The 22,777-nt window shown below is 54.3% G+C and overlaps 1 protein-coding gene and 1 long non-coding RNA gene across 11 annotated transcripts in view; one reads left to right on the forward strand and one right to left on the reverse strand.

Annotated features, from left to right (window-relative positions):
* The window catches only part of OSBP2 (oxysterol binding protein 2), a 212,183-nt gene that overhangs the window by 165,283 nt on the left and 24,123 nt on the right, over positions 1-22,777 (forward strand). For all 10 annotated transcript variants that reach the window (XM_038575656.1, XM_038575658.1, XM_038575654.1 and 7 more), the window contains one exon: positions 16,646-16,902. In XM_038575656.1, coding sequence (XP_038431584.1) covers positions 16,646-16,902 — 257 coding nt within the window. The remainder of the gene's footprint in view (positions 1-16,645; positions 16,903-22,777) is intronic.
* LOC111092583 lies at positions 18,655-20,410 on the reverse strand. Its single transcript, XR_005379383.1, has 2 exons — positions 20,077-20,410; positions 18,655-18,942 (listed from the first exon to the last, which is right to left on the reverse strand). It is a non-coding gene; the product is annotated as an uncharacterized LOC111092583 (long non-coding RNA).

A 22,777-nucleotide genomic window follows, 5' to 3' on the forward strand; every position in this document is an offset into this window, starting at 1 on the left:
TAATGAGTTGTAAAGTAACTTGTGTTGTCAGCAGGCAGTGGCCACTGCTGTTGTTGTCCAGCTCTCTGCCTCAGGCTCACCTGCTCCAGAAAAGGGACTCTGTAGGACTCAGACATTCCAAGGTTCCAAGGCCCTCTGGTCTTAAATGGCCTTGGATATTCCTCAGCACAGCCCCCAAAGACCTCACGGCCCCCCATTCCGTCATTCTCTCCCCCCCAGTAGGCCTAGAGCAGGGACACCAGAAAGTTCTCAGCCACAGAATGACCTAGTTAAGGGGAGCATCACCAGGCCACCATGGAGATGAGTCTTGGGTGGAAACTTGGCCCCAAGATGTTGGCTTTCTGCAGGCTGGTTGTAATTCAAGCCCAGTTGGCTGTGGAGTTTGGGATTTTGCAGGATCATATTCTGACACCCTCCCAGCCTACATGGTGTGTGCATCTTTGGGGGTGTTCGGGTTTCTTTCTCAGCCCCACAGCCTATGTGAGCAATCTCTGAGCACAAAGTGGCTCTGCAGTTGAGGGGAACGTCCCAGCCAAGCTCTGAGGGTCTGCTATTGCTCAGGCTGTGAGGAGCCCCCCTGCAGGCTCAGGGAGCAGCTGCTGCGTAGTGGGGTCCCCAGCCAGTGGCTCTGAGATAAGGTTCTTTGCCACTCTTGCCATCCCTACTCCACCTCCTCCCTGGCCTCACATAGCTGTCACTTCCACCATATTACCCCCCACCTTAGGTTCCCCGAGGTATTTCCTGCCCAGGAATCAGCTCCTGGTCACCAGGACTTGGCAGTTGGAAACAGCTTCAGCTTTTAGGAACAGTCCCCTTTAGTTTCTTTACCAATATGATCCCACATGTAGGAATTTCTAAATTCCATTTCTTTTAGAAAAAAAATTATTACCTTACAGTAAAAAATGTAACTGCCCAAGAACCTGAGAGTGATGCTCGCTGACCAGGAGAAAGCAGTTCCCCTCTAAAGGAAGCTGGGCAAGCAGGTGGTCAGAGCTAGGGGCTGCAGGGAGGCTGGGATCATGGCCTTCACTCAGCCTCTTGAGGAAGAGGCCAGCTAAATCCCACCTCATCTGTCTTTGGCCAAGCTCCTGGTAAGCAGTTTCCTTCCCAAATATGGACTTTTTCTGCCTCATTATTTTCTAATTGATTTTCCTCTTTAGCAACAACAACTTGGGTAGCTTTCCCACAAGCCAAGTCTTGGAAGCCACCTTCTCACAGCGGTGTTTGCACTGGTCCTGTTGGTAGGTTCCTCCTGAGCTGTGGGCAGTGACTGCCCACCCTCAATCCAACGGGTATGGGTACAAGGGAGATGGGGCAGGGAGGTGATGCTGAACCTAGACAGGGATGGCAGCTGCTTCCATACTGACCAATGGAGAAGGAGCAGTGCAGAGGGGAGAGGGTGCTAGTGAGTGACTCTTCTTGAGTCTTTTCTGCTGCAGACCTTTCCTCAGCCCCTCTGCCTTCTCCCCATTCTGGATCTGGGCCCTGGTGCAGAGTCCCCAGGTGGCAGATCTGGGCTCAGCCTACCTGGCTGGATGCAGTTACTCTCTGTCAGCTTTCTGCTCCATTTCACAGTGGTGGGGGAGCCCATAGATCTTGGCCTCTGGCCTGGCTCCCAGGATTTCCTCATAAATGAGCAGTTCTGCTGAATTGTCAAATCCAGGGGACGCAGTTGTTTGCAGTTGTTTACACGGTCATGTCCTCCTTTTCCCACTCCCAGAGCACAAGAACCTGAGTGTGTCATCGCTCCCCTCTCCCACCCCCCTCACCCCAGCCCTGAGGCCCTGGACTGGAGTTGGCAGGCCTTCTGCAGAGGGGTGGGTCTGCCCAGTAGAGGGCCTTCTCTTACAGGAGCAAACACTGAGGAAAGGGACCTGCTCAAAGTCACACAGCCTGTTGGTGTCCAAATCAGCACTTAAAGCAAGGACCTGCCCACCCAGTGGTCTCCCTAATGACCTAGGGATGCAGACAACAGAAAATAAAGAACTCTATTGGCAATTGGACAGGCCTCAAAGTCTTTCGGGTGTAGGAATACCTTCCACGTCCTCCCTGACCCTTGCATCAGCCTCTCCCCATCAGTTCTGGGTCACCCCCACAAAGGAGGGCTGCCCACTGCCCTAGATATCCTCCAGGAAGAATGTTCAGGTGGCAACAAAGATAGAGCACGTGCCAGGCTCCCAGCTGCTCGGACAGTGACCCAGAACTAGGAGAGGTATAAAAGGAGCTCTGGAGGAGCTAAAATAGCCTCCCCCAAAATAATCCCCACCCCCTCCACCCCTTCTCACAGCCTCACTCTGGGCTCGTTTACTTTGAACATATTCTGTCGCCAAGTGTACTTTCCCGGTGTTGCCATTAGAGGCAGGCCCTCCCGAGGTGGCACCTCTGCCTTCTGGTTCTCCACTCTGTAAGCCTGTTGTTTGGCTCAGGCTTCACATGCTGGGCAGGGCACGGGGATGCCTCCAGGGATGCAGATGGAGAGGGAGCTGGTAATGGAGGGAGCCTGGCTCCAGGTGGGCTGCGACCCTGAGCACAGGTCTTTCAAATGACGAGAGTTCCCACCTGCTCTCCTGGCCCCAGAAAGGCCTCTTATTTGGGTGTTTGTGGCCACCTGGCTGGCACGGAATTGGAATGAAGGAGGCAGCCCGTGTCCCATGCAGCACGTTTGAGTGGGCAGGGAGGGGTTGCCATAGCGTCAGACAGACAGATGAGGCTATCTAGAGGAGAACTGCTGGAGATTGTTTCTTTGCTACTTCCTGCTTTTCTCTATAGAGCTTTTCCATTTTTCTACAAGTGTGGATCGTTTTTATAGGCAGGTAATAACGCCTGATAATTGTGGCCTCACTGTAGGCCAGGCACGGTGCTAAGCACTCGGTAGGCATTCACCCATTTAAGATGTTACATAACTGTACAAGGCCACAGTGGTAAGACAGGTCAGTCTATTTGACTCCTAAAAGGGGAAAACATCTCTTACTTGGGCAATTAAACGAGAAGGGCTGCTTTATCCTGTTGTTTAAGACACACATTTGCCTGTCTTGCCTCACATGGAACACAGTCTGAGACTCCCCCTCCACAGGGACTGTGGGTCTCTCCCTCACCCCTTGACCCTGCAGAGCTCAGCCAGGGCCAGGGCCCCCTTCTTGCCACCCTGCAGTCAGAAGAGGAGGGAGGGCACCTGGAGAACGTGTGCAAGGTGGAAAAGAGGATCTTTGCAAGGAATGTGTGTGGACGGCCACGGACTAGCTAGAGCTACTAAACCAAACCAAGCTCGGACTTGCGTCCCTCCTTTACTCATAAGGCTCAGGAGCCCAAAGGGTAAATAGTTGGTTGACGCTTGAGAAAGGGCTTGAGCAATGGTTTCCGGAGCTCACTTTTACGTGATCACCCACATAATACAATTGATATAATGTGTTCTAGCCTGGTAGTAAAGTTAAATATGGGTCTGTGCTATTCTTACTGGTCTGTTAATCATATCTATTGTCCTTTTGAGTGTATGTACCTAGAATAGCATGTTTATCTATTAACTAGGACCCTCCTGTGTCAGTAGGGTTTGTCATGCATGTAGGTATTCCTTTATTTTTGTTCTGCTTGTGCTATATAATACCGTAAGAACCCTGAATAAAGTTGACACTGCTTGGACATCATCCACTGTGTCCCTCCTGTCCCCATCTCTTTACTTTTCTTTTGTTTTCCTCATCCCCTTACCCTCGGGACCCTGATCATGTTGCCTCAGAGCACGCAACAACTGTGCAAGGAAGTCTGGTCAAGGGAGTGGGTCACAGGGCAACTGGGTTGTGATTCACTTCACTTCAGATTCCTGTAGTAGCCCGAGAAAACCAGAGGCAGCGTAGAGGAAAACTCTGCACCTGGACCCCTCTCCTAATCCCAAAGCACCACAATCCTCACTGCTCCCACTTGTATGCTGCCACAGTTCACAAAACACTTTTCCAACCCATTGTCTCTAGTGTCATCCATTCTCTCAACAGATTCCTAGTTAGCACTTCCTATGTACCTGGCTCGGGATGTGGGGACCAATCGAGCTGACTTGGCTCCTAGGTAATAGGACCTTTCTCCCCACCCCAGGCCCCCTGCTTTAGCTCACTCCTTGTGGTGGACGCCTATAGGCAACTGCACGTGGAAAGTTCTTTAGTGTGATTACATGGACGTCAGATGGTTTCCAAGGATAAGCAGCTGTGGCTGTCTTCAGGCCAGGAAAATGTAAATTAATAGTTTCCAGTGACCTGCTCAACAGCGCTGGCTCCCTCTGGGACAGATCAGAGGGTTTTCAGGTGTGGGTTGCCAGACCCTGCTTTAGAATTTAGTTCCCCTTGCTTCCGCCTTGAGGTACATGTCTGTGCCAAGTGAGTTGAAAGACTCAGACAAGTGGGATTCCTTGTTGTCCATTAAGGCTCCTTCTCGCTGATCCCATGGCCACGAACCAAGGGCTCAGGTGGAAGCCACAACTCCTTGCCCCAGTCAGCTTACAACAGGTGAGTGGGCTGCAGAAGCACTAGGCCTGGCCCTGATGTACCTGCCTCGAGGTGGCGGTCATTCCCAGCCCATTTCTGCACCTTGGGGTCCTGGGGCAAGACTCCAGCCAAAATAAGGCAGGTGAGTGAACCGGAGGCCCTGGGAGGTGGTCGTCTCCCTGAATAGCACCTCTATTCCATCAGAGAGACACCCCTGCCCCCCACCCGGAAACCCTGGTTAGAGTGGAAGCTAGCGGTAGGCTGGGCATGCTGCCGGGTGGAGGAGGCTGTGGGTGGCAAGTTGTCCTCGGCATCACAGTGGCTGCCATAATTGGAGCACGCGCCTCTATTTTTATGTTCCGTTTCTGTGCCAGTGTTTATTTCCCTGGAGGAGGTGGACCCTGCTTCCAAAGCTGTTCGTCATCCTGAGAATAGTGTGGCTCCTGGTCGCAGCTTTCTGCCGTGTCGGGGAGGCACCAGTTTCTGTGGGCATCCTGTCACTCATGTGTGCTTACTTTTCACCTTTCACTGTGGCTCTTGGCTTTGACCCTGGGCCCTAGCCCCCTGCAGTGAGAGAAAAGGAGATGGCTTTCTTTGCCCTTGGGGATTTTTGCGCCTTCTGCTTGCTGGAGTCTATAGCCAGTCGAGGGGTCCCAGGGAGTATTTTTCTGGCAAAGATGTGTCTGTAGGATGAGGGTTCTGACCCTTGCAGCTCTAGTAGAATGAAAGCAAAGCCCAGTTTCTCTATCAGCCCAGGACATCCATCCCTCAGGCCCTATCCCTGGGCCTTGCTGATAACTGTCCCTGGTTAGGGTGTCACCCCATATGCCTCTCCAGGGAAGGTTGCCAGAGAGCCCAGATGTGTCTTACCAGGTCCTTGATGCCCTTAACATACCCTTTGCTGGTCACCAATGAAAGAGGAGGGAAAATGAGCCACCAAAGTCTCATTTTCAAATGAGCCACCAAAGGCCAAGACTACGATGGTGCTCTGGTTTGTGTTTTCTATCTGCCTGCCAAGGTCTCACAATTTATTATTTATCATTATCTGATTTTTCCATCCACATAGATCCTGACATGCCTTCCAGTGCCCTCAGGTCTGAGCTTCTCTGAGTATTCAGTCACCTGCCCCTTTGGGGAGGGACATCATTCATCCTATTTTCCAAAGCTTTTTTTTTTTTTTTAAATCATCACTGGTTCCTTTTTTGCAGAGCTCTCTACAGGACTAGTGTCCCACAGGACCTACTTTGGGGAAGACAGGCCTGCTTTCCTTCCAGGGTCCCCAGTCAGGAAGGACTGGCAGGGCCTTGGTGGCCAATCTATGCCCACGAACCCTCAGTGGCCCCCTGTCACATCTGACTCGGGCCACATGCTTCATTCTCCAGGATGGAGCCCTCTGACCTGCCTCAAGCACTGTACTTTAGGGGTGCTCATACTCAGTGCTCCAACCTGCTGCTCCTGCTCCTTCCTTTTCCTGTAGGCGGCCTCCTAGGACCCCTCCCCAGACTTGAAGTCCCCTCTCTGACACCGTCACCAGGGATTCCTGAGCTTGATCTCCATCAGAGGTCTCAGGCTCCCTGTTCTCTCAGAAGCTCCCAAAGACCTCTCAGCCTTGCCTGAGTGTAGCAGAGGACCGGCAGGTCCTCCTCTAGGGCCAGGGACCAGAGGACCAGCATGAGCCCCTAGGCAGAGCTCATTTCCCTGCCCACGCCCTCCAGGCCAGGCCAGGGCCCCAGCAGGCATGGGCTTCACTCAGTGCCGGGTGCAGGCCAGCCTCTAGGATCTGTCGTGGCAGGTGCCACCAGGCTCTCTGTAAAGACTGCACTGCCAAGTCCAGCTCCCCTCTGGGGAGCCTGGGGTCTTGGACATGATCCTTAACTCTCCATGCCACCCTTCCCTCTTTGGGGTGTGATTCGTGCCGCATACTGTGTTGTATGTGGGAATGACACAACAGATGGACGCTCAGAGTAGGCAGCCATTGAGCAACCCGGCTGTTCATTCTCAGACCCACTGAAGTCATTTGACATCCCGTAGACCTGCCTCAGGGCCTGTTTCTCTCTGTTCTCAGCAGCCGGCTGATTGGATTCTGCGATCAAATTCCAGCAGCTTAACAAACCTCCCGAAATTTCAATAAAAATCACTAAACCTGCCGTAATTGGATTTTTGAGGCGCTAAGACTGTGGATTGGAAAAGGCTGTTTTTGCCAAGAGTGCAGTGCCCCCGCGGTTCCCATTTAAATGCGATACCTCTATGTCTATGTCTTCTCTGAGGCCCTGCAGTGAGGTGTCTATGCACAGCCAGACTGCAAAATACTAGGATGCACTCCCTGTGCAGAGACCTTCCAGCTCAGGATAGGACGAAAGCCCTCCTGCGGGTGTCTGGGAGGTGTGGCCACTGAGGGAGGGAAGGGAGCAGTACCTGTCCCCATTAACCGTGCTACTGGCCTATACCCCTGGGTCAGAGTTAGTCCTGCTGGTGATGTGAGTGCCCATCAGCTGTCACTGGACAGTTGGGTCACAGACCACAGGTGCAGTGGAGCCCATGCTGCATTAACACAGGCTCCCCCCACCCCATTCCCTACTGTGGCAGCGGTGGGATCCTTCACCACTCTCTTGTGGAAGGCCAGAACAGGGCCAGTGGGGCCAGCCTGGGGGAGCAAGGACACACAGACATTGAGACAATGTGTGTAGCCATCTGCCAGACAGAGTCGAGGGAGGAAAGAAATGCAGGGAATGGAGAAGTGGAAAAGCACAGAGACCGTGTGGTCTCCACGGGGGTGGGGTTGTGCACAGGGCAAGCCGAAGAGCCAGGAAAGAGAAAAGACATGGGACAAAGGCAGGTGCTGCCCCAGGCCTTGCTGGGCATGGAGCATGGGGTGTGGGGTGGGGAGTTCCTGCCTTTTTGGCCTTCTGAATGTTCCTTGACATTCCTCTCTGCTCAGGACTCTGGGGGGCCCCTGTGCTTGTTGCTGCACCTCTATAGTCTGTCCCCTCCCTCTGCAGTCAGGACCCATCTCAGCACCACCTCCATACTCCCCACCCCTACAACTCATCCAGCCTAGTGCTGGGTGCAGGTGCAAAGGGAGGAGTGAGTGCTGGACTTCCTCTGACCTTGACTTTGCCTGTCCTGAGGCCCCTCCACAGTCAGAGCTGTTCTCACTCATCTCCAGCACGGTGCGTGGCTACCTTGTGCCTTGTCCCCGAGGAGCTCATGGGCAGATGAAGGCAGAGCCAGGCTTCCCAGAGAAAAAAGCAAGAGATAGTACAAAATGGGGCACACATCCCCACCATGTCTCCCTGTCCCCTCCAACCCAGTCTGTGCAGCCTTTTGGTTTCTTGGTTCTAAGCTTATATTTGCTGCCCCCTGACAGGGCTTCCCCACCTGTGGAGGGGGACACAGAGATCCATTTTCCTCCAAAGATGAAAAAAAAAGCTCTATTTCTAAAAATAGCCTACCTGGCTCCACTGTAATGTTTCCATGGCAACCCACTCCTTCCCAGGAGTCCCCCTGTAAAAGAGAGTGAAACAGGGTCCCAGCCCTGGTGTGGGTCCCCACTGGGCTCCTTGGCCTGAGCTGATAATTAAAGGCATTGAGGAGATCGCCGAGTGGGGGACAGCGGCAGGGAGCACAGCCAGCACACCGGAACCCTGTTCAGCTCCACACCTCTACCATTTGAAGCAAACTCAAGACTGGTTCTGTGCAAGAGTGAATTGTACTGATAAGGATGACCAGGGTCTGGGTGGGCTGGGGACCAGTAAGTCCCAGCTCTGTTCTGGTTGCACACCAGTCACTTAACTCCTTTTCCAGAGCAGGTATGGCTATCCCCATGCATGTGGGTGAGTGTATTACCCAAGGCCACATGGGGTCAAAGCCAGACTACCTGGCCTGCAACCCTGCTCCTCTCTGAGCAGTAGGAAGACACGTGTGCCAGGCTTTGAGGGTGGTACACAGGGATTTGGGAGGTGTCTATGCCCGGGTAGGGTCTCCATGTTTAACGAGAGAACATCTAGGGACCACACCCCAGGGCAGTAAGTCAAACATGATGATCCATGACCGGAGCCTAGTGTTGAGCTCAGCCATGGCTACTTGGTGTGGTAGCTGAATAATGGCCCCCAAAGACATCCAAGTCCTAATTCCCAGAACCTCTGTGTAGATTACTTTATATGGCAAAGGGATTTGCAAGATGTGATTAAGGACGTTGGGATGGGGAGACTATCCTGGATTATCCAAGTGGGCCCAATAGAATCACAAGCATCGTTATAGGATGGGGGCAGGAGGGTCAGAGTCAGGGAGATGCTACCCTGTTGGCTTTGAGGAGGGGGTTAGGGGCAACAGCCCAAGGAATGTGGTTAGCCTCCACAAGCCCAAAAAGGTAGCCTCCAGGAGGAATGCAGCTCTGACTTTAGGGCCGATTTCAGGGCCCTAAAACACCTTGATCTTAAGACTCATGACTTCCATGGCCAGAAGGTAATGCATGCGTGTTGTTTTAAGCCACTGTTTGTATTTTCTAGGGCTGCCATAACAAATTACCGTAACTGGTGGCATAAAACCACAGAAGTTTATTCTCTCACAGATCTGGAGGCCAGAAATCTGAAATCAAGGTGTTGGCAGGACCATGCTCTTGGAAGGCCTCAGGAGAATCTGCTCCAGGCCTTTCTCAGCTTCTGGTGTTGTCGACAATCCTTGGCATTCTTTGGCTTGTAAACGTGTCTGCCCCACCAGTCTGTCTCTCTGTCATATAGTTCAGTATCTTTTCTCCTCTTCTTATAAGGACATCATAAGGCCATAATAAGGAGGTACCCTGTTCCAGGATGACCTCATCCTAACCAGTTACATCTGTAACAACCCTTCTAAAAAAGGTCACATTCTGAAATTCCAGGAGGACATGAATGGGGGCGGGGGAAGGGAGGACTGGTCAAGCCAGTATGGCAACTAAAGGTTGGAAACTCATACACTGGGAGAGCTGGCCATGGATGAGAGGCCACTGCCAGACACTGCTGGCCTGGCCAACGTGGACAGAGAAGTTGGGACTGCTGCCTTAGAATATTGGTAACCTCAGTTTTATAGATTTATTCTCTTCTTTTTTTCTCAGACTGAGAGAGTGGAGGGGGGCACAGAGGGAGAGAGAGAATCCTAAGCAGGCTTTCGGCCCAGCACAGAGCCTGGTTCGGGGCTCAATCTCATGATCCTGAAATCAGGATAAGTTGGGCCCTTAACTGACTGAACTACCCAGATGCCCCAGGATTTATTCTCTTCAAACAAAAAGAATCCATTCTTGGGTGTAGCTGGTGGAAACTGATGGGTATTTTAGGAATCAGTACTTTTCTAGAAATGGTGGTGTTCGAGAATAGGCTGGCCTGTTTGTTTCACATGGTCCCACTGACCCGAGGGCTGCCTGCAACTTGTTTTGAGCTCCGAGTCTGCCTCAGAGGTCAGATCGATTTGTTCTTTCATGTTTTGCAGTCTTAGAGCTGCTGTTTGCTTTTGTTGCTTTAGCCAAGGAGGCTTGGGAGTGCCACTGGCTGAGGAATGTCAGGCCAAGTTCCCTGGCAGTTACTGAGAAGTCATTTTCCTTAGAAAGTGCAGGCCCTCTGGCCCTGCTGCATTGTCTCTGGGGAAGATGAAGAGCAGTCGGCTTCTCTGTCTTGCATGTCCACAGTGCCCTTGTTTCCGAAGCCACAGCCTCTGCAGATGGCAAAGCCACTCCCCGGGCTCCTGCGTGGTCACTTTGCTGTGGAGGTTTGATGTGAGCATTAGAAGCATGACGGGCTTGGCGGTGCACACAGCAAGGCCTGAGGAAGCAGGACAGGAGTTCAGAACCATGCGCCCTCGCAGCACTGCTGGGAGGTACAGCAGGACAGTGGCTTGTCCTTTGCAAAGCAGGCATGACCGATGGCCCTGAGGAGGATGGGGAGGTACAAGTCCCCTGTTGCTGGCCTCCTGCCAGGGGCCCTCTTCTTGCCCTCTGCAGCTCTCCTGTCCTTCCCGCATCACAGTCCCTCCAGTTCGTCACTCCTCTGTGAATAGTGCCCTTGGAAGTCAGCAATGCAGGAATGTGGGCTCCTACCCTGACTCTGGTGGTCTTGGTCCAGAGGCCTCCTGCCTTGACCCTTGGCCCTCTTGTGGAGGAGGGCACCGTGGTGGGGTTTGTAGGGCGCTCTCAGTGCAGACCGTCTGGCTCTGTCCTCTTCCTGGCAAGCCTGACAGTCTCAGAGAGGGAGTGAGATGATGCAGGCCAGCAGGATGAGGGCAAGGCGAGATGCTTGCATTAGTCCCATGAAAAAGAGAAACCACTGTGCAGGGTGAGAGTGGGTGGTCACCCCGGGACCAGAAGTCCATACATGGCCTCACAGAAGCCAGGGTGTCCTCTCCTGGCCGTATGGCATATCTCCCAGGCCCACTGCACAGAGATCCCCTCAGTGTGGCCTGCACTGGAGGATGGGAAATGGCCATTATGGCAAGGCAGGGGGGAACGTGACCTCCTAGCCCTGCCACTCACTCATGTAGGACCCATCCTGCTCTGATCTCAGTTTCCTCACTTGTAAAACGAGGGTACTAAAGGTGCAAGGTTAGGACACTGCCCTCTTATCCAGCTGCTTCATTGTTGGGCGATTGGAAGCTGCCTCTTCCAGCTTGCTTCCTGAGATGCTGAAACCCAAGTTGGGTCTGAGTGTAATCTGTGCAGCATTTCTGGAGGGCACTAGCTGGGTGCAGAGCCAGTCAGAAGCCAAATGAGTGAAGCAGAGCTGCTGACTGCAGGGAGTTCAGCGGAGGCAGGCAGTGTTGGGCATGTAGAGCCAGTGTGACGGGGCGTGTCCTGGAGAGAAGGGGAAAGATAAACCCCAGTGGAGGGGTCGGTATTTGACAGGAAGGATGGGCAGAAAGATCCTCACCAAGCAAAGGGCAGGTGCCATGTGCACTTCGGGGTCCTTTCACTGGCCCCTTTGCTCACACCTGCTGCCCAGTAAAGGCAGTCCCTCATCCTCTCCTGCCTGCTCCCACCCCTGGGCTGTGCTGAAGGAGAAAGTGAGCCCCAACACTCCGCCCCTGCAGATCTGAGTGCCCCCCAGCGCTGTGGGCTCTTGGTGTCAGCAGCTGGTGGGTGTCAGTGACCAGAGGCTGGCATCCTGGGGAGGAGGCTCTGATGGCAGGGGTGCAAAGCAGTGCCCCCCACCTACTCCCCTCCTAGGAAAGGCATCTGGGTCATCTGCTCCAGGACCCAGGCTCTGAGCCTCCACAAATGCATCCTAGCCACTTGTAAAGAGCCTGCCCATGGTCAAGGCCATAGCTGACAGAGGAGGGCTCAGTAAGAGCTAATTACAACTGCCGTTGCTGCTGCTCCAGTGTCTGACCTTGACTAAGCTACTCTCCTCTGTCTGGCCTCAGGTTTCCCATCTGAAAGCAAAGGCATGGGCCTGGATGCCATGGGCATGACCTCAAGTGGTCCATGCTCCGGGGGGAGTTCAGGGGCCAGTCCTGGGTTCAGCCTGGCCACTCCGTCAGTGCTGTCACCTGATGGCCCAGAGAGGCTGCCAGAACACTTTTGCTACTCTGGTATCAGCTGACAGCACCTGAAGAAAATGGGAGGAGTGGAGCAGAAGACAGTAAGGACTGGGAGCCATGCTGCTCCATCACCTCCCCTTGTCCTTGGAGCTACCCTCAGTGTTAGACACTTGTCCTTTGTCTGAGGGCCAGAGTCGGCCTTCTCAAAAGTTCTACTGGTTGTTCTGAACAGAGACAAAACAGCAAAGAGGAGTAGAGGCCCAGAAAAGTAGAACATTTCCTGGTGCTCTGCACAGCAGCCCCGAGGGACAGACAACCGAGACAATGGGCCACCACGGCTCTGAGCCTGGGGCCAGCTCCCCGCCTCCCTCCCGGCCTCAGCACGTCTGCAGTGCAGCTTTTCCACCCCACCCCCCACTCCTGGCTTCACCCCTGGGCCTTAGGCAGAGATACCACCTGCTAGGCATCCACAGGTTCCTTTCTGGTCTCCACTGAAACTTGGGTGGGCCCGAGCCCAGGTCTGCACTGTGTCCTGGCTGGTGAAACATTTCACCCTCCCAGGGCTCATGTAGACTTCCTTTCTTTAAAGGACCAGCTTTTTCTGGGAGGTAACGGAAAGGCACTGGGTTCAGCCGGCACATGAAAACCAGGGCGTGGGATCCCTGGGTGGCGCAGCGGTTTAGCACCTGCCTTTGGCCCAGGGCGCGATCCTGGAGACCCGGGATCGAATCCCACATCGGGCTCCCGGTGCATGGAGCCTGCTTCTCCCTCTGCCTATGTCTCTGTCTGTCTCTCTCTCTCTGTGACTATCATAAATAAATAAATAAAATTAAAAAAAAAAAAAAAGAAAGAAAACCAGGGCGTGCTTCTGCTGGTGTTACATCTTGTTTCCCAGGCCAGACGCACAGAGATCCCCCTCAGTGTGGCTGTTGCGAGGGATAATCCCACCCGATGCGGCCCACTTGACACCCAGGTGCCCCCCAACCCCAGGATGTGGGTGTTGGTGTTCTTCTGTACACAGGAGGATTCCAAGGCTCAGAGAAGGAAGATAGCCCCACAAAGCCACAGAGTTCAATGTGAACCTGGAACTCAAGCCTTCAAGCCTGTTCTGACACCTCCTTTTTATACCACCCCAGGACACTCCGGCACCCTCTCCCCCAAAAGCTGCTCAGTGTACTAAGTCTTGGTCTTTACATGGGCTTAGAGGCAGGCCAGGGGCTGTGCCCAGGTGCATGGCTATGATGTGGCCTTAGATTTTGGTTGCTGTTATTCTTGTATTAAAATAGTTGTAAAACTTCCATAGGATTTTAATGTTTCTGGATAGGTTAGTGCTTGCTGGGTTGTGGAGACGCGGATTGAACAGAAGGGACGTGCAGGTCATAAAAGCTTGAGGAGCCCCAAGACCAGAAGCTTGAGAGCCACAGGCCTGAACAGTTTTGTGCATACAAGTGTTTGCCTTCCTTTGGACCAAATTCCCTGCCAGTAGAATTCCCCCATCAAAGGAAGAAGCAGGCTCTTCCTTGTGGCTCTTGATGGGTATCTATCTGTTGGTTTATCCTTCAGAAAACCTAAGCTAATTCAATGCCATTCATTCTTTTTTCTTAATTCAGGTAGTGTCACATTCAATAGTTTTATTTATGTCTCTAGTAGTGAGTTTCATCTCTCTTTCTAATGTCAGTCTGCTCCTAGCAAGGATCCCTGACCCCAGATTGAAACCTGGAGACTCAGCATGGTCAGACTTCATCATATCAGAGGCAGAGAGTTCCCTTCGTGGTTCAGCTCTGCTTCTGCCCAGGCTTGAGTGGGGGGTTCACAACGCTATGCTCAGTAGGTGTCTGAATAGCCCATGACACTGTGGCAAAGTGAACAACGGGGCCACATGTCAGCTTCTGAGTGACACCTACCCCCTCCTCCTTGAGGACTGGACAGGGATGGGGACTGCTGGGGAGCATGGCTGTCACTAGACAGTTGTGGCCTTGGAGCTCGGTGGGTGCTGCCATCAGCACTTCTGAGCTGGGTTCAGAGGTCTTGTTCTTTCCAGCCCCTGGCCTCCTGTGGCTTCTCTGGCCCTGCCAGGCCTCTGGCCTCTCTGTCCCTTCAGTCTGCTCATCCTGCCACTTGTCACTGGTCTCATCTTTCCCAGGGATCTCTGCTCAAATGCCCACAGTCTCCCTCTTGCCAAGGGATGAAGCTTAGTCTCCTCAGCTGTGCCAGAGGCCCTTTACCATCCCCTCTCTCCAGCTGGCTCCTCGGTGCCTCACCCCTACTGTTTATGCCCATCTCCAGAGTCTGCCCTCCCATTCCTGTGTGTGACCTGGCTCCTCTGTGTGTTCCACTGAGAACCCCTGGATAGGCCTCCTGTGAAACTCCCAAGATCATTCATTCCTTCACTCACCCACTGCCTCCCTCTCTCTTGCCCCACCGCCACACCTGCCCTCCCTCACTCGCTCTCCTGATCTCACTGTTCCTCTGGGAGAGACTCTCCCTGCCCATCCCCATAGAACACACTGTGCTGCTGGGAACCCCTGACCCATAGAATCTTCCCATCCCTTCCCCAACAACACGGCCCATGACTTGGGAGCAGAACAAGTACATCCTCTCATCCCTGGCCGCTGGACCTGAACTTGGACCCTAAGAGCTGCTTTTAAAGGCGTACTAATGAACAAGTTAAAGAGAAATGTGGTTACTCATCTCTGCCTACCATACAGGCAGATGCTCAGAGTTAAGCCACTTGTGCTTCTTGCTTAGAGCACAGGGGTGGGGGAATGGGAGGGGTCCCATTCAGACTGACCCACAGCCAGCGTGTCCCCCACACACCCCTCCCAGTGCACAGCAGCTTCTGTTCTGATCGGTCGGTGGTTGGCCATTCTGGTTGTTACATGTGTTGAACCCGGAAAGGTGACAGGAGATTGCATCATAAGTGAGTGATGCCTGACAGACCTGGATTCAGATTTGGCTCTGCCCCCTTATCAGCAGCACCCTGAACTGGTGGCTTGGTGTCCAAGAAAGTGCATTTTCTCATTTCTCACTGTCCACCCACCACTGTGAGGCTGTGTTCACACTGATCAAGCAAGTGGCCCAGAGGCAGGTGCAACACAGGTAGTCTCCAGACACCAGGGCATTTCCAAGCGGTAGTTGGGCTGGCTGTGGTGGGAGGACGGAGAGTGCCTGTTTCAAGCCTGGATGCTGACCCACGGCCCCTGTGACCAGCGGGAACAGAGTGTGCAGTGGATGCTGCGCCCCCAGCGTCCAACCCACTCAGGGGCCAAGCTGCTGGCTGTCCTGGCACTGCCACCAGCTCGGGGCATGCTCAGAGTAGAAACACAGCCATGGCCACCCCCATGCACCCTGTCTACCGTGGGAAGAAATCTGTTCCTTCACAGCATGTGTCTTTTTAAAAATTTTTGTATCTTGGGTTATAGATTTCCTTTACAAAAGAAAAAATGTTTTGTGCCGATTATTTCTAAAACAAGACATTGCAGAAACCCCTGGCAGTTATAGGCTCTGGCATTCACATGGTGGTGTCTGCCTCTTTATTGTCGTGTGCCTAGTGCTAAAGCGACAGCAGAGCCCCGCCAGCTGCCCCTGTGCCCCACCCGCGGCAGTGCGTCCCCTGAGGTCCTCATGACCCTGCAGCCCTTTGAACACAAGCAGGGCTGGCCGAGGGCTGGGCTCCAAGGCACCCCAGATTCCCAAGAAGGGCCATGCTGAGGGCGCCTGGGCAGCTCTGTGAGAGGTGAGAGGGCTCGGCCAGGAGACGAGGGGGCACACACCTGGTCCACTCACAGAGGGCCCAGCAGCCCGGCATAAAGAAGGTGGCTACAGAGGCAGACTAACCAGGTGGCCTGGGGCATGACTTCACCTGTCTGATCCTCAGCCCCCTGTCTGTCCCTGGGAGATAGTATAGTCTCTACCCTGACAAGGCCATGGAGATGCCACAGCCAGTGTCTGGACAGAAGGCATTCAACAAATGCCACAGGGGAGGCAGGTAGGGAGCTATAGGAGGATGGCACAGAGTGGCAGCAGGGTGGGGGAGCATGACTTTGGCCTGAGTGTCTTCAGGTAGGCTTTGAAGATAGGGGGCAGGGGGTTGAGGCTGGGTAGGGGTGAGGCCTCTGAGAAGGTGGGGTAGGTGTCAGGAGGTTCCAGGCAGTGAGGACCAGTGGGAAAGGCCTCAAGTGTTGCAGGGCACAGGGGGCCCCTGGCGTGGGTGTAGAGCTTTGGACAAAGTGAGGCTGGCAGGAAAGTGTGGGTCAGCTTAAGCTGGGCCTGTGATGCAGGGAAAAGAGGTGGCCTTTATCCAGGGTCTCTGGTCTGCAACAGGAGCTGGTCCTCACAGCAGTCTCTACCTCTCCAGTCAGCATGGTGCACTCTGGGCTACATGGTGCAGCTTAGGGGACTGGGGCCCTGCACACAGGCGGGTGCCTACAAACCTGCCCCAGACAAAGTGCAGTACACGCACTGTCTGCGGGGCTGGTCCCCCCTTCCTATCCCCTCCCACTGACCCAGGAGGGCCTGTGCCCACCCTGGAAGGCTGGCTGGCAGTAGGAGTTGGCACCATCTAGGGCACTCTGTTTTGAGCGGCTCTATCTGCTCCTTCCTCCGGGGCCCTGGCCACATAGGCATCTTGGTGCCTGTTGGTCAGTTAACAACCATGGCAACTCTTTCTCTTTCCACAGATGACTCTGGGGACGACGACGACGAGACCACCTCTCCAGCTGACAAGAGTGAGCTACACTACACCATCAAGAGCCTCTCCGTGAAGTTGGATGACCTCAGTACGTGCAATGACCTCATCGCCAAGCACGGCGCTGCACTCCAGCGCTCCCTGAGCGAGCTGGACGGCCTCAAAATCCCCTATGAGAGCTGCGAGAAGCTGAAGGTCGTCAACGAGCGAGCCACCCTCTTCCGCATCACCTCAAATGCTATGATCAATGTAAGTGCCCACCCACTTGGCACAGAGCTTCCCAAAAGGGAAGTAGCTCCTTGTCACCAGCACCGCAGTCCCTGAGTAGCTGGTGACCAGGAGGCTTGACAAACCAGGGCTCCATTTTTTGATGGCTTCAGGTCATTTCCCAAAGCCCCCCTGCCCTCTTTGTAATTCTGGTGGAAACCAGAGTGGGGTGCAGAATCCTGATTGAGACTTGCTGATGGTTCGGGCCTAGGTGAGGAAGACCAGGGCCCTGAGTTGAGCAGATGGCTCCGCCCCACCCATTAGGAACAAGGCTGCCACACTGATCCACCACAGCTGCCGCTGCTCCTTTCCCTAGTACACCACTCAGAAGCAACAGGAGCAGAACCCAGTAACCACAGGGGCATGTCTGCAGGTGGAGGACCGGCGTTATGGGTTCCCTTAGCCAGAGGAGCTTAAAGATGAGCCTGCCATGGGTCATGCCAACCCAACAGTAGCCAAATGAGTAGCCACAGTCTGTAAACTGAGAGGCACAGCCCCGGGGGTCGCCACTTTCCACAGGATTCTGGAAGCCACATTGCTGTGACTGGGAGCGGGAGGGTCTCTCCATGGTGGCAGAGAATATAATGCTTCTGGCTTCTGGGCCCTTCTTCCTCCTGCTTGGTGAGTTTTTCCCCCCAAGATGTGTGTGCTCATCTAGGCCTCCCCACTGCAGACACAGGTCTAACTACAACAGCCTCCTCCCAAGGACAGCCCCCAGGAGCCACACATCAGGGCCAGGGTGGCACACTGGGAGCAAGGAGGTCCAGAGAGGGGAGGTGTGGGGACACGGAGGCCACCTCAGGGGAAGCAGCCCTGTCTAGAGGCTGCCTAGAGGCTGGCCAAAGACAATGGGCAGTACTAGTGCAGTACTGGTGCCCAGCTTCCAAATTAAGGTGGTCAAACCAGAGCAGGGCTAGGAGTCGGGACTAGGCTATAGTCCCAGAGCAGGCTGGGAAGGTGGAGGCTGGAGCCAATGCAGGCCAAGACCCCTGGGTGACACTGTGGGCATCAGAGACTTGCCCCAAGCTTGACTCACTGTGGCCAGTCCATGTGGGGAGTAGCAGCCACACCCACCACTCATACCCTCCTGCACCCACCCTGCCACTGGAGCCACTCCTGGTGCAGGAGGAAGCCTGAGGAATCCTCCCCCTCGGGCCTTGGCTGAGGCAGCATACCCTCTTTCTAGGCTGCTGGGACACGCCATCCCCAGGCGCTTGGCTCCCTGCACTGGGCAAGTACAGACCTCCGCCCACAGCGCTCAGGGCTGCGTCCGGGGCATGCCCACTGAGAGGCTGCTGAGCTGCAGCTGCAGCTGCCCTGCAAGTTGGTCTCATCATCGCTTTACACTGGCATTAACCACCACCACCACCACCACCGCCCCCCTCCTCCCCCCCCCCCCCCCCCATTCAGCTTCTTGGGCCAACGGCCTCCTTACAGCCCCCGGACTCTAGGGGGTGGGATCACTGCACTTTTCCCAGTGACGGGCACAGATACAAGCATTTGATGACAGAATGACACACCTGTGTTCCCTGTCCATCCTGGAAGCCATCACCCGCTCGAGGCTTCCCTGGCACTGCCTTCCCTGCCTGCCAAGACCGAAGCTACTTTGTCTTGAGTTAGCAGTTTTGGCTTTTCCCAGATAATGAGCTTCTCAGCTGGCGTCTTTAGCAGAAATCTTTTATCAGGCATTAGAGGCTCAGTCTGTAGGAAGCAGTAAAAACAGTGAAAGTTTGCTATCTAAGCGCATAAATTGTTTTATGGGAAGCAAGCCCCTGGGGTGGGTTACAAAAGCCTGTTTGTGGTTCTAGCACCAGGAATGTGGACCCAAGTGAGGAGAGCTGTTGAGGAGAGCTGCAGCTGGGCTGGGTCCATGAACCTGATGCGAGGGCCTCTCCCATCACCTTCCATCATGGGGGATCACACAGAAGTGAGGTGCTGGCTCCCAACGGGCTGTGCTAGTAGCTCAGATTCTCATGGAGGTCTGTGTTTCCCTCGGGGAGCCTTCCTGATGTTTCTCTTCACCTGGCAGGAAGCAAGTCAGCTCTGGGTGGACAGTTCTAAGACACCAAATGTCCAAACTCCCACTGTGTGCAGAGGCCACCCAGGCAGAGCATCCCCACCCCTGGCCACCACCCATGTTATAGAAGGGGGTTGGAGGGATCCCTGGGTAGCTCAGCGGTTTAGCGCCTGCCTTCAGCCCAGGGCGTCCCAGGATTGAGCCCCATATCAGGCTCCCTGCATGGAGCCTGCTTCTCCCTCTGCCTGTGTCTCTGCCTCTCTCTCTCTGTGTGTCTAATGAATAAATAAAATCTTTAAAAAAAAAAAAAATAGAAGGGGGTTGGACCAGGGATCTGTAAGGAAGCCATGCACATTCACACCACATACACTTACCCCTCCCTACAACCTCTTTAGTTAATACCATTAGGTATTGTTAGTGCAAAGTGGAAACCAAGGCTCAGAGAAGTCACCTGAGCTGCTCAAGGTCATCCAGCTGGTAGGTATTTGAGCCAAGATGCGAGCTCAGATCTGCTCCGTGTAGCTCAGAGGGGCAGTGATGGCCTCCACAGTCTCAGAAGCAGCAAGGATGAGACCCCCAAGAGTGGCAAGGACCCCCTCCCCTCTGAGATCAGCACATGGACTGGGTGCCTTTGCATCCACCAGGGCACAGCCACCAGTCTCAGGAACCTGCGTTTAAGCTACAGCCCCACCAGGGCCCCTCCTGGGGAGCTGGGGACTCAGGATGGGTGGAAGCCACCCCCACTGTCCCCAGAAGGCATACACTTGGGTCACAGGCCAGTTCTTACTGTGAAGGAGAAACCTGTTTCTGCCCCCTGTTGAGATCCCTTTGCAATTCCACACCCCCCTTCTCCTGCCCTGACTGATCATGCTTACTCTGTAGGGAAGCTTCCAGCATCCCCCATGCCTGACTTTGAGGCATTTATTCCCACTGCCACTTCAGGGCAGGCCCTCCTCCTATGGACTGTGAATGGCTGTGGGTTTTCCACCCCATGGGCTCTGACTGAGCCTGGGTCATACAAGTGGAACAGAAAATGAGGGATGGCTAGCCAAAGCCTTACAGGGAAACACATCCTTTAGAGGGCCCTGGGCAAGCAGCATCCTTCCCACACAGGGAGGGATCAGCTGCATCACCCTTACTTTTACCCAAGATGGCCAAGAATCTGGGGTTGTCCATCCTTCGGAGAAAAGTCAGAGGGTCAATCGAATCTCCTTCAAATTTGGGAAAGGCCACTGATATCACAAGCCTTTAGGTCCTTTAGCTCTCAGCTGGGTAGCGTGAGGGGGCTCTCTGACAATCCCTAAGACCCCAGGAGCCATGGTTAGTGATGTAGCCCATTCCCGGGCCACTGTTCACAGGGGGCCGGCACAGTAAGATTCACCCCGAGTGGAGCCCAGCCCCCTTTCCTTCCATAAGTGTTGGAGGCAACAAGATGCTCAGAAGTTTCTGGATCAGGAATGTTGAACAGTGCCACAGTGTTCCACCTCTTTGTGCCTTTGCTTGTGCTGTACCTTCTAGAACTTTCCCCACCCTCTAGATACCTGGCAGATCCCTTTTCATCCTTTAGAACCCCACACGGCCGGGAGGCTTTCCAAGCTCCTTGTCAGGAAGCCGTTCCTTCTAGCTAGAACCCCCTGGAGCCCCAGGCACTGCTGTGCCTCGCTGAGCCCGCTGTGCAGAGCTTCCCCGGTTACTTTGACATTTGCCCCTCATCAGGTTTTGTCTCCCCAAAGTGAGATTCAGATCTTAACTCACCTGTGTCCCCAACAGTAGTCCGGTGGGTGTGCTTAATGTGATACTTGAACCAAAGTGGGTGTCGTATCTCAGAAAAGAAAATTCTAAGCAGCCCACATCTCATGTTTGCCCGCTGTTACCATTTACAAAGCCGTTCCTGTTCCATTTCCTCACCTGAACAAGGTCAGTGAGAAAGTAGGTCCAGCATCCAGCCCTCAGCCCGTGGAGCCACTTGTCACATCCCCACGCCACTCTTATCACTCCTCCTTGCAGGGAAATGATCCAGCCTGGTCGCAGAGAAATAGGAAGAGTATTTTATGAAATTAAGTCATAATTGGGTTTTTCACAATTATGGGCTGTAATGAACCCTGGCCTCCTTCCCTCCGCTTGTGGTTTTAGTTGGCAGGACTCAGAGATTGGCTCCTTGGAGCAGCCCCTCTGGGGGCAGCATCTGAGCAGCTTGGGATAGCACAGCAGTGAACCCAGGGCAACCCTCCCCTCTTCCCTTGTAGTGAGGCCATGAGCATGTGGCTCCTACAGTTAGGAAGGTTCTGCCTCTTGGGATTTGAACCCAGACCTGAGCAGCTTCCCATTGAGCCTTCCCCAGGCTCATGCCAGACGGGGACTGGGCCCTGCCCCTGGAGCTCACGATCCAGAGGACCCACATAGTGGTGCTCTGTCACACGTGGGTGCGGCAATGCAGCCCTCTCAAGGGGCCCTGGGGACCTCAGCTCACATGCCCACTTTTGAAGGCCAAGTACATAGAGGGTCTGGGGAAGGGGTGGGGAGGTTCACAGTCGGCCAGGAGGTAGGCTCAAGCCCAGATCATCACAGCCCCACCAAGAGAGTGACCCCTGGGTGCTAGCTGTACATCTTGGGAGCCAGCGAGGGCCTGCAGAGAGCAGAGGTAGTGGCCACAGAGTGGGGCCTTTACAGGTGAGGAGGGTCACTCACAGGCAGAGAAGGAAAGTACGAATGATGGCCACATCTGTCCACGGGGCCACAGTGTCTGCAGCAGCGTCCCGCCCACCCCCCTGCTGGCCTGGGCACCCTGCAAGGAAGCCCTGAAGCCTCCATGTCTAGCACAGGGCCCGGCGTACAGGAGCCTTAGCAAACAGGTGAGAGCAAGCAGGTGGTGAAAACACAGGAGTGGCATGGTGTCGCGTGTGACAGATCTCCCTGGCGGGGGATTTTGTGAGTCTGATCAAAGGCGGCCCAGGGGTCCCCTGCATGAATTCCTGCTTGGCTAACTGTGAACTAGCCTGCCGTTGAGGTGGGAACTCAGAGCACCGATGAACAACTTTGGTTCTTAGATGGAGCCTGGAACCTCAGCGGCCCCATCATCCATCCGGCATCCTTCCTGGGATCCAGGACATGCTGGTGTGTAGTCGCATTGGCCTGGTCACATGGTTTAAAGGGGAGAATGACTGAATTAATACATATGACCAACTCATGCTTCGGGTGTTAGTTTCCATAAAGGAAAAGAATAAATTCCGGTTTCATTCTCTTTTCCTATAAACTTCTCTTTGGGATAAAGCAGAGTGCCCTGGTTTGAAGGACAGGCCTCTGGGCAGGTGGTGGTGTAACAACAGCAGTCTGCCCTGTTTCTTCCTGTTTGTTTGCTCCTCACAAGGGCCACACGAGGTTGGTGTTATCGTGGCTTCCTTGTCATCAGCATCATTTGTATTAGTAAGGTGTCACCTCAGACCCAGAGATGTCATTTTGCATAACGTTGCAGGCCTGGCTGTTATACGAGCTCTTGGGGCCACAGCCCCGGGCCCTGGGACATCCTCAGTGCTGGCTGTGGCGTCTGCGCAGAAGGGCTGAGACATGTCACCTGTCACCAGGCCCAGCACACCTGCACTTTCCTGTGTGACCTGGGCTTCCCATGGTTACCCTGTGTTCCAGCCTCATGGTCCCTGCCCCCAGCAGAAGAAATCCTCAGTATTGCCATGGACATTCTGGGGGTGAGCCTGCCCCAGAGGGACGTGAGGGCCAGTCTCCCCTCCCTGGCCTGGGGAAGCAGGTTTTCTGGCAGGCCCCAGGCAGTGGAGCCTGACTAGGGACTTGCCTGCAGCCCACTTCCCTGCCACCAAGCCCACGGGA

This window comes from Canis lupus, chromosome 26 (genome assembly GCF_011100685.1).
Source record: "Canis lupus familiaris isolate Mischka breed German Shepherd chromosome 26, alternate assembly UU_Cfam_GSD_1.0, whole genome shotgun sequence".
Lineage (NCBI taxonomy): Eukaryota > Metazoa > Chordata > Mammalia > Carnivora > Canidae > Canis > Canis lupus.